Source organism: Neodiprion fabricii, chromosome 6, assembly GCF_021155785.1.
Source record: "Neodiprion fabricii isolate iyNeoFabr1 chromosome 6, iyNeoFabr1.1, whole genome shotgun sequence".
NCBI classification, from domain to species: domain Eukaryota; kingdom Metazoa; phylum Arthropoda; class Insecta; order Hymenoptera; family Diprionidae; genus Neodiprion; species Neodiprion fabricii.
Window position 1 is genome coordinate 23949804 of NC_060244.1, and position 12305 is coordinate 23962108.

General features: G+C 45.3%; 1 protein-coding gene across 1 annotated transcript in view; it reads right to left on the reverse strand.

Annotated features, from left to right (window-relative positions):
- The window catches only part of LOC124184663 (3-phosphoinositide-dependent protein kinase 1), a 335224-nt gene that overhangs the window by 258988 nt on the left and 63931 nt on the right, over positions 1-12305 (reverse strand). Inside the window, exon 2 of the mRNA XM_046574638.1 lies at positions 4963-5001. Coding sequence (XP_046430594.1) covers positions 4963-5001 — 39 coding nt within the window. The remainder of the gene's footprint in view (positions 1-4962; positions 5002-12305) is intronic.

The window sequence follows — 12305 nt, forward strand, 5'->3', positions numbered from 1 at the left end:
TTGAGCATGTTACGTAAAGGGGCGAAGAAGAGGCGACGCCGTTCTATTCAACGTCGGAGGATGATTTCGCGCATCTCGATGCCGTGGCACACCGAGTATTACAATTTCCATTACGATTTCTCCCCCTCCTCTCGTCTCGCTGCATATTACTCTGTATCGTAGATATACCTAAGGGCTCCGGGATGCTGCGTGTATACGTACACATACAGCCGCCTTATTTTCTTTACTCTGCAGAAAGCCATTTCATTAATTTTATCTACATTTTACGAGGGACGTCCGGAGGGCCAAACAGATTAATTGCTGGGCGCACTCAAAATAATTATTGTACCACTAAATGCGTCTGAGCTGGCTAGTCGCTCGACAACGAAGAGCAAAGAGCGAATGAAACGCAGACAACAAAGAGAACGTTCGGAAGAAAACGATTAAAGAAACGAAATAATTGCATGTGCTAAACGATAAATTTACAAAATGATAACGCACGGAGAGAGGGAGGAAGAGGAGGGTCCGCGGTTTGATTTACACTAACCGGACGTTTCTCAATATATAAACGACTATGCAGGGAACATTGTAAGCGTACGATGCAAACTGATACGGAATATTTACACGCCGCGTGAGCGCACAGTAAATTCAATTAGTTAATGACAGCATGAACGTCAACGATTTCATGCCGATAATAACAACGTATCTTAAGCTTTTTCACCGTACTAATTACAGCCTCGGATTAACGTATTAATTTAACCGACTCTGTGCAGACTTTCCTTGCCACTTAGTCTGTACAACAAAGTTGTAGTATACGAACCTATTTGTTAAGCACGCAGGAATTAAAAACAGGTGTTCTTTGCCTACGTTGCATCATATACAGGAACAGGTAACACGTATAACGAAGATATTTTTCAACGGTAATTAAGCCGGTCTGGAGTCTGACAAAAGTAGCGTATTTATTTCATTATTTCTCGCTAGATTACTGCACGAAACATTCACGAAGGTTAAAACCAGCAGCGGCGGTATACTCCATGTTCGAAATTCCTGAATGGCGCAGATAGTTTCTGCGGGCGTTTGTAGAAAAATAACGAAGCGTACGCAATGAGATGTAGCTGCAAATCGTTTGAAAATAAATTCACCAGACGGCAATAACGCGTCCAGGTAAATAACGTTGAAAATTTATTCAAGTCGCAGAAACTTTTCTGGCTTCATGTTATATATATATATATCTACCTATAATAGACGTAACGGACACACCTATACGAAATGTTTATCGCTGTTCATCCTTCACTCTTTCCCAGTGAGGCTGATAAAAACTCCATGATCCAAAGGATATGGTAACGAAATGTAATGTAGTACCAGTTCGTCGAAAAGTGCGAAGTTTCGTAGCTGATTGTAAGATAGTAGTTCGGAATAAATGGGGAGAATGTTAAGATTTGCTGGCAATGAAAATTGTCTTGAATTTTTTCCCATGGTAAAATAGCAGAAATGAGACAAGTATCGAATAGATTGTCAATGTAATTGAGACGAGCAGCAGCAGGCACCTTACGTGTGATTTCGTATAAGAGAAAATGAAAGTGGAAGATCCGATTAAGAACGCGGATGCGAAATAAATCCAATGGGCGTTCCCCCGTATCCTGAAAGATGTCTAAACAAACTCGTTTAATCCACTTAGCGTCTCATTATTCTTTGGCATAGCATTCTACCAGCAGCTCCTCTCGTTCAGGGGTTGAGGAGTGTTAATTTGAGTATCCCGGGCCTCGAGACGACGCGGCATATCTCCCCGCCAGAAAAGACGGGGGTCGGTAGCTGCGCTCTACGTACGATGGGTATAAAGTAAGGATGCAACTCGGTCGTCGTACCGGGTATGTAACGGTGTTAAATGGTTATTGGATTGAGACCCGACAGACACGTATCGGACCTTTTTCCAACCCGATCCGCCGTTCAGGAATCCTCGTAGAGCCGGCCGAAACGGGGCTACAGCTGGGGTGCATCCCATTACGCGGTTACGTGCTACGTTGGAGTAACTCTACCATGCCTCGGCGCACATATCCTTGGTGCATTTTATACCGTACTTAGACACATACCTCCGACATGCAGCAACACGTTGGAACCTCGTGCGGATTTTACAAGGGAATGGTTACACGTTGCGGCTCGAATGGCTGCTGATACTGCCCAGGCTACTTTCCCGATCCTGCGAGCAGGTCCTTTTACAGGATGTCGCTGAGTTTCCGGCATTGCAGCCAAAGGATAATGACACGTCGATATTACGGTTGTGAGAGTTAAATTTTTTCCCAAAGTAAAATTGCCTTCTTATGATCGTTATTTCGTTGAATTTACATTCGGATATTTACTTTTATTATCTTTCATCCGTCATTCGTCACCCAGTTCCCGTGTACGATGCACAGATCATTTAGAGAGGTTTTTAGCGGTAGAATATCTTCAGCGGCATGTGATGTTGCAGAGAAATAAATATGCGTTACAAACGAGAAACGCGTGCGTGAAGTGAATACTGCGCTGGTACCGAGGCGGAAGATGCGAAAACGCTCCGCGTCGTGTAAATATCCGCTACTTCCGGAGTGCTTTCCGCGGGGATGAATTATTTCGGACACCCGGGCGGCTCGTGCATTATTTAGAACCGTACCCCTGGTCACAAAATCCAATTTTGATGTGTTCATCATGGCTGTGGCGGTTGTGGGGGCGGGCAATGGGGGGAAGGAGGAGGGGGGCAGAGAAAGAGAGAGAGAGAGAGAGAGAGAGAACAACGGTCTGGTTGTTATCGATTCAAGACGGAGTTCCGGAAAATTGGGAAGGGACACGCACCGAATAGCGGTGATAAATAAATAAATAACCAGGAGCCACGTGGTGTGCCATGTGCTATAATACGAAACGGAATATAAGGCCGTTAGGCACCGACGTTAGTGATGGCTTTGACGTTTATTTCGCATCCCGGTTGACTAGTGTTCCTTTTCTCCATCAAGTCAAGATATGACCCGAATTCGAAGATATTTTCACAGATACAGTGACGTCGATGGTGATACGGAATTCTTTCCTTATGTTGAACCTTGAAAAACTTCCATATCTAACGTATAAGAATCGAAACTTTGAAAAGCTACGAAATAAAAATTCTTCGTATCCTCTGATCTGTGATTGAGGAAAACTGTGTTGATCAAGTTTAAGAGAGGTTTCAATTCGTCGCTTAGGATGGCCCTTATATTGGTTTGGCGGAGAGAGGGCACGCCGGCTATCGACTACAATCTAAATGGTAATGCTCGGAGCTCAAGTGCCCATTTTCGATTTTTTTTTCTCTCTATTTTATCTTTCTTCCTCGTCGTTTTTTCCCTTCCTTAGAACCCTGCTATTCTCACATACATGTCAAGTTATCTGATATTTGGAGAAATCGGTTTTCTGTATCCATACCATTGCCAACCTTACGCCAGGGATCAGGACCGAAATAAGTAATGATAACTAAACGGTAATAGCCGTAGATGCCTTTTCTCTATTCTCTCTCGTCGGAATCAAACCGCGTCTACATAGATATAAGTACATATCAATTTTTTTCCTTCTCACTGGTACTCGAGGGACCAGCTTTGTCCCTGGCTTCGGGCATAAACTAAATACCCCTGACCCAGCCACTAAACCACCCAACCAAGATTACCCATATGACCAATACCGCGCGGTGGTTCAATATTCCACGGAATTCTTTCCGGGGGTAGGTGTATAGGTAGAAGATTCGCCCATATTTCCTAGTAGCAGGGTGTCAAATCCCGACAAAACAAATGGAGATATTGCATATGGAAAAGTTGAAGAATCTTGGTTTGAAATTTGGTCTAACTGCCAGGCAGTTTAAGATGCGACAGCTCTCCGGTGGGTTTCGAATTTTCGCTGGTTATCCGCAGCGCGAGCGGTAGATATAACAAGCCCCACCTCGTAACGTTGATCGTTAACTTTTATTGTTGAAATTAATTCCGTTCAGCCAGACGTTGGAATGTTTCGCCGAATAGATAGGGGTCAGGCCTTTTCCTCTCCCTCCGGTATTACGCGGGTGTAATCGGGAAAATTGGCCTTTCAGAGGTAAAACGATGCGAAAATTGAGACGCGACGGGACGACCCCCTCTGGACGCATCTATTTACGATCGTCTTAACGGAGTCAGGCGTTATGGGTGTCGGGCGACGGGTGTGGAAGAAGGGCCGGAAGGAGTCCGCGGCCGACTTCCTTTACTGCGACCCCGACTAGATTCACGCCCAGACCCTTGTGGATCGCTAAGGAGATCTTCGCAAAGCCCTCGATCGTTTCTTGATTATATAGGCGAGCAGGGTGGCCGCGCGTCTCGCCCTCGTTTATGCTTGCAAAGTTGCCTGCTCTCTTTGCGTCCGTCACCCCTCTTCCATTTTTATGGGAAAAAAATTTGTCTGTCCTTGGACTCTGAATGACCTCTCTCTTCAAAAGCTGTCTGCAAAATCTTGAATTTCACCGAAACGAGACCCCGGCATCGAGAGAGAGAGAGAGAGAGAGAGAGAGAGTTCTCGGCGTTCAGCACCACGTGCTTTCGACGCGCCAAAATGCGTCCCCGAGAAAACGAGAGATCGATCGACCGGAATTCGCAGAATCACGCTCTCGTCAAATTGCCGTGGGATTGTTACGCAGTGTCGGTAGGTAGGTACTTACCAACTTTTCCAGTAAAATTCCAACCCTCGAGGGTTCTTTCAAGCGTTGTATGTGTATGTTGCGTAAGAAAGTGAAGTTAGGTAAATCAGCTTCCAGGCAACAGGCTGATCACCCATCAATTCTCTCCAAAATACGTCAACAATTATTTACTTTTCGTTTCTGTGCTAAACGGTTCGAGGTGATCCGCACGTATTGTGCTCGAAGCAGCGTATTGCAAAGCTGAATTCAAGGGTTCATAGATGGAAATCAGCTGATATGATGGATTTATTTCACGTAAGGTGGTTTAACCAAAAGCGAAGAGTGCTACTTACTTGTGGCAGGAGCAGGCTAGCGGCTGTTTGACTGTGAATCTGAAACATAATCAAGGAAATTGATTAATTATTTTGCGGAAGCAAAGAGTTGGTCAGAAACTGGGTTCAATAGATAATTCGGTCACGTGATTCGAAGGCTCAATAACGATCGCGTCGCGGTATGATTGAGGAGTATCATAATTATTAATGATCGTCGTTCACCCCGGCATTGGAGGATACGCGCACGATTTCACCAATGCTTCCGGGTGACACGTGCGACGGAAAATTGAAACTCATAACACTGGCGACGCGCAATTTGTTTGTAAATTATAATAATACGTGGACAACCGGCAATCATCCGTCTGTTCGCTCAAAACTACCGATAGGATTGATCGATTGGCGAATGTCGACCAACGACGCTGGGTCCCGAATCACGAGATTATGATCAGTATGATCAAATTGAATAGTCGTCAAGCGGTGATTAATTATCGACGCCAAGCGTGGAAATGGCGCAGAATTGTGTTGCGTATAGAAAATTTTTTCAATGGATTAAAATTAGAGAAAGTAAAAACGTCGTTCTTCTACTACTACTGTGTAAGTTCGAAACCAGGGATGGGTGAATTTCACGTTCGCGTTTGCAAACGCGATAGCCGGCAGAGTCAATGAACAACAATAAACAGATATGAAGAATAATTGATTGGTGTCCATTGGCACTTGGCTTCCATGATGCAATCGCCGTTTGATATTTCGTATCTTGGCGACACACGTGCGATACGCAATATTTTTGCTACGCAGTTATCGTTTATCGAGATTACCCGACGCACCATTATCCGTCGCGATATGAGATTATCGGGCGATAAACTGACGCGCACCTTATAACATCGGCGCGATACCGCGGGTTCCGCTTCCGCGTCGTTACATCTGTTGATCATGAGCCAACGCGAACGACCCTGTATCTCCACCGATTTCGGTCGAGGATATTATTTGGTTTGTACAGTTGACGTCAAGTTCACGCCGCTTCTGCAAACCCTGGGAAATGGTGCAGCAAAAGGAGGGGTTAAAATTCCATCGCGTGACGCGATTCCGTGGCTTTGCCGTCGACAGACTCAAGGCAGAGAGAGATAGAAAGAGAGAGAGAGAGAGAGAGAGAGAAGTATCGTCCTTGACAAGCATTATACTCCACTCATGTATATATCGTCCGGAAGTGGATGAGGAAATATTTTCATGTATAATAAAATGGAGTCGTGAACTAGGTTCCTTTGCCGAAGGAAGAGCGGTAGAGTGAGTGAGAGACAGAGAATGAATGAATGATATTTATTACCTTATTACCAGTGTGAGCGAGAGAGAAAGAAAGAAAAAGGAAGCGCTGCGCGCCGGCCGGACAAGGATTATATTCAGTGAAATTGTTTCACAGGATTTAGGGGCTACTTTGTCAGATTGCTATTTATTTTCAGTTGTAACTTAGACGTCGGAACTTTTCTCAACGATCAAAACTTCATATATATACATGGGGCATTCCATGACATTGCGAACAAGTTTCAACCCGGATGTCTGAGATTGGCCTTGTAATTTTTTGTATTAAAGTACATGACGAAAAATGCAGCATGATTTAAAAACTGGAAAAAACCACATTCTAAAATCTGGATAAATTCAGTCGAATCTTATAAAATACAATAAAGTTTTTGACACCTATTAGAAGACGGAGATTTCATAGCTACAAAAGATAAAGAAGAAAAATTAAAAAACAGAAACAAAAATTATCATTATTGGATTGCATTTTTGACGAAAGAAAGAATATGAAGGCTCGTTGTAATATCTCCTTCGATAGATATTTTTCGGTCTACATTGTAATAAGTTTTTATGTACATTTTATGTTTTTCGTCATGTATTTTTATATCAAAAATTATAAAGCCAATCTGAGACATCGACGTAGAATCTTGATCGAGATGTCATGGAATGCCCCATACATAGAGAGACGAACAATTTCAAACAGTGATAACAGCAACGATGTAGCATCTGTACGTTATAGCATCATCTATAAACGTAAAAACTGATTACAATTTCGCCTAAACCAAGCGACTGATCGCGGGCAACTATCGAGAATATATGAAACGTCTTTTTAACGTTTGTGGAAATGTCGCTAACAGCCGAATGAGGCGAGGAATCGTAGGGCGATCGTAAGGCTGACGAACGAGAATTGTTTTTCGTTAAATCGCAAACAGTCCTTGGAGCTTAGAGTTCTTATGCGTCGGGCCGTTTTCCATGAACTTCTTTTTGGCTATGGTTCAACAAGAAGAATCTGGGACTTTATGCGGTCTGCGTTTATTCCATTTGGATAAGTTCCTCTTCCTTACTTTCTTCGGTTCTTTATTAATTCCCCCCACTTCAGTTTTTCCAGAAAAGGAGAAACTTTATCGTAGCCACGCTGAAAATGGAAAGACGAGTTTTCACCGGGTCTCATCGTTTTCAGATACGATGAATCACCTCCGATCATTTTCTGGATATGTTAATTACTGCCGATATTCTTTCCACGACGCAAAGTTAAACTTGATTCCAGTGGATATTTTTGAATCGAATATCTACTATATTTTCAGAAACGCTTTTCACCAGAAATGCAACAACGAGACGTGAATTTTGGCCAGCATTTATAGCATTGTCGGTGCGCATAGATTAGTAGAGGGAATAGCACTTCACGTTGGTAATGATATTTATTGTGAGCAGATTGGGTTGCACGCGGTGGCGGTGAAAGTGGCCCGGAATTCGCATCTGGTATAATTAACGCGTATATTACACGCGGCGAGGAGAGTGAAAATTTCGCAACCACGGCGAGCCTCGTGCGGCGGGTTTGTCAAGCAGCGGATAAGATCATGCTGCTATAATTTACGTCATCCTTGATTCCAAGAAACTCTGTTATAAACGCCGTTTGAAGTTGTCGGGAATAATAGGAAACGACCTGAATTCCCGCGGCATCTTTTTTGATCCCCGTCGCGTCTATTATTAACTCGATGGCTGCTGTGCAGCTCTAAGCTAGAGTCACGAAATGGTTCGTAAACAAGTATAATTCTGTTGCGAAAGGTGCCAAGTACCGTCATCATCCCGAGGGTGGCTCTCGAGTGGAGAATGTATAATCAAGCCTGGTCCTGCACCACCCCACGCTCTAGAATAACGAAATCGCCGAGTCTCAGATGAGAAAATGCGCGCAGGAAAAAACAGATTCACAGTTGGACGAAAAATCATTCGCTCCAAGTAGAGATTTTCATACATCGTACATGCAACGAATCGCGTAATTCAATTCACATTTGGGCAATATTGAATTGTACAAGTTTTCGTTAAAAAAAAAAAGAGAATGAAATAGTATAGCGTATTTAGAGACGGAGAGAGGGAGAGAGAATTAAAGAGAACAGCCGTTCCGTCGACGTTTGGCCGAGTTAAATAAAAAACTTCATTTGCCCGAACAAACATCTCCCCGTTCCCAATGCCCTAGCGACGATCGACTGCGGATACATGATTTCGGCGGACTCCCAGCGGATTTATCGAGAAGAGTTCAATAAAAAACGAATCAATCACACCGCGCGATCTCGGAAATAAATGCTGATCGAGTGCGCTTCGCAGGCTCGCGAAAATCCCTAACGGGGTCTTGCAACCCGTCCGCAGGCTTGCAGGTCGGTTGGCTGGTTCGTTGGCGTTTGAATAAATTAAAGACAGCGGCTTTGCCCAGTTCCCGTGAAATTCAGCGTTACCGAGGGTGTTTGAAAGCAGGCCTGCTGCCGGTTGTTTTCACTTGAAAATACAATCTACTTCCCGGCTGCGTGTTCAGGCTAAATCCGCCGTAGGTATTGAATAAAAGGGTAGAAAATTCTCTCTTTATAAATCTCCGTAATACCCCCAATTTGCGGCATTACAATGCAGACACCGAAAATGGATATACCTCGAAACGAATCCTCGGCAAGTTGCCCCGGCGCGCGAAACGACTCTGACACACGTACGAAACACACGGCCAACGATGCATTCAGAAATGCTTAAATTTCACCTTACACAGGATAATATACGAAACTGCATCCTCGCAAGGGGACCACTTTTCTCCGACTTCTTAAGCTCGAGGTAACTGCAGCGGTCCGCACCTAACCCTGCACCTATGCGCGTCGCATATAAATAACGGCAGTACGGTGCAGTAACTACCCCTGCACGTAAACCGTATACCAACACGAGGGCGCAGCGCAGCGAGTCGCATTAAAATTGTAAAAAATTCAAGGAAAAATTAATAACCACGCGCGGCAGTTGGTCCTGAAGTTAGCTGCAGAGGCTGAGGAGGGGCTGAGACTATTATCGCATGCCGACAGGACGTCGAACCGGCCGTAACGCAGGGGCTGCAAAGCCTAGAGAGCGCGTTCGCGCTCGATATTCGCGCGCGAATTCGCTGTGGCTTGTTACGCCGCATCGGACTCCGAGATCCGGTGCAGTGATAAAGCGAGCGAGGAAGTTGACGCACGTGAAAGCACGGGTTCCATAGGTGGGCGCCAATAGCTGCATGCGTGAGGCGTCGCAGGATGAGGCGGCGTTGATTGAACTCGGCTAGAGGCTCACGCAAGAACACACGCACGCGGCTCGTCGCAGGGCAATATTCGCGTCCTTTCGCGCGATCCGCCCCCGCCTGCAACGGCGAACGGGCTGCTGCAGGTACGGTACGTATTGCAAGGTGTGCGATGTCACCGGAGAGAAGGGCTCTCTCTCTCTCTCTCTCTCTCGCTCTCTGCACACCCGCGCGATCTCTGTGGGTCGGTCGTTGAAACCGAGCCTATCCCACTAACGTGGGTTGGGGAGGCACCGGTGTGGATCAATAGCCCCTGTCTGGCCTCACCCTCTGGTCCTCAGTGCCCTCATTCGCCACCGAGTGAAACTCGGCCTCCTTTCCCCGGCCCTTGGCGAATCCCTTACCCCCTTCGCCCCTGGCGCTCCTGCTCCTTCTCCTCTCCTCTCCTCTCCTCTCAGCCCCACCTGCGCGTCTGTATCCATATACAACGCGGGCGTTGCACCTACGCTCTTATACACCGACGTACGCGTCTCTCCGTCCGTCCATCCCTTCGTTCGTTAATTTTTTTCCGGCATACCGGGGCAGGGGTAGATCCGGCGAGGGGGCGCCTCGTCCTCCCGTACACGCATTTTCGCGTCTGACCCATTTTTTAACCCTCTGCCTCTTTTATTTTTCTCAACTTTTTTCACGCTACCGCCCCAATTCACCGGTGTCGACCCCCTCAGCCATCCCTGGCGCCGACGCAGCCAGACAGGTCGGCTCCGCCTGTCACCTAGAGAGGATGGGAGAGTCGCAGGACGGCGAACACCTGGCTCACCTTGTAATGTAGGTATAATGTTTCTAATTCTCTGCGTCCCTGCGTCTAAGGGTTTGATTATTATGCAGGGTGCATGTTGTAACGTGTAAACAAACTTTTTCGTGATTTACTACCTACTAGACTACATAAATAGGTGAAATAATCAGAATTCTGGCAAAATAAACAAAAATTTAATGTATAATAAATGAAAATAAGGTAGTAAAGAGTACAATCAATCTATGGAGGTATGGCACCATGTGAATCAGTAATTTACGCGAAAACAAATTGTTACGATTTCGATATTATGATCGAGTATTATGAAAATTTAGATTTTCATTCATTTTTATCAGTTACTGGTAGCTACCATGAATGTCTAAGAAACTCGTTGAAGATATACAAATCTCTTTCAACGTAACGTGATATTCATATTTGAATATAACTCGTACACTTGTAGGACGGGTGAATCGAAATTTAACTCCATATCGTTGCCATTATTATTATATCGTTACTATTATCGCTTTACCCAATTTGAAGCTAGTACGTTTGCCAGTTTTGAATCTTAAGTCGAAAATGAAACGACGACGTTTTCTGTGAAAATCGTCGCTCTCCGTAAGATCACTCGCTCGTGTATGATTAGCGATTAAGAGTATCGAAGTCATGCGAGAGGGTCTTTGTGACAACCATACGATTCGCGTCAATGTTTTTAACGAGTTTCGGGTAGCTTGAAGATTTCAAAGCGCGTCATAGCTCTATGAGAGTTAGAAGTGCCGAGTGATTTATGTTTACGTTGAACATTACGAGACGCTTTCAAATGCAAATTGAAATTCGGCGTATATGTAATTCACGAGAGTGAGGACATCCATTCCACTGATTACGTCAAAAAAAGTCTCATTTCTCTCAAGCTGCTGCAGTTAATAGTTAATTCGTATGAAAAATCTACTGGGTTACCAAATTTCACCTACTCCGTCATAGGATGAACCGTCACTGGGAATATTTCTCAGACACACATCCGTGCGACTATGCATAGTTTCGAGAAACGAAAGATATGCGGGAAAAGACGAAACATGTTTCGTAGAAAAAGAAAAACGAGAAGAAAGAGTAAAAAGAAGATCACCGTGGAATCCTCCAGTCGCGTCTCGTAGATTGTTCTTAGTTTAAAAATTAGTCCGCGTCTCGTTCAAGAGAAGAGATATGCCCGGGTGCCCGTCCGTGTAAAACGGCGTTTGACGCGTCTGGAGGCTGTTGTGACTTTCATGCTCTGTGTCGTCCAATTATCTCTCGGAGAAGGCTGAGAGGCGAGGAGCGGACGCTAGGCACAATGAGCACAACGCGGTCGGATGTGTCGTGCATTTCTCAACCTGTCCACCCAGCTAGTCCGTCTATTATACGTCTATGTATAACTCAGAAGGTATTTATAGCGGCTGGGGCCACCCACCGAAGCCGAGGTAGGTAGGTAGGTAGGTAGGTAGGTATAAGGTAGGTAGGTATTAGATGTTCAAAACAAGGCTACAGGCGCGGATCCCCGACTGCAAGATGAGATCAGAGAGTCTCTGACCGAATGCGAATGAAAATAAATGCAGAAGGTGCGGGCTGGAGGCTGGAGGCTGGATTGAGTCACCGCTGCTACGGACCTCGGACTCCTCGGAGTTGCCGACTTCCACCGAGTTGTGTTTCTCAAAACTAGCGACTAGGCGCGATCGTTTATCAAGATGGATAATGGGGAACGGCGGAGAAGCAGCAACACTCAACACTCAAGACTCAACACCCAACAGCGGTAGCAGCAGCAGCACAAGCTGTCCTGCTCTCACGTTGGATCGTTACGTCACTTCTACCAGTCATTAACTTCAAGCCGGTGCAATTTGTCGTCGCTTGCGTCAATTACACGTTTGATCACTACCGCCGCCCGGTGTTGTAGTACACCACACCATACTCAGAAAAGCTTCGTTCGCCCGAAGGAGTTACTTGTTATTTTGCGCTTTCATTGAACCGATGATTCGTTTATAAAGCAAGTACGTATACCGAAGTTCAAATATTCTC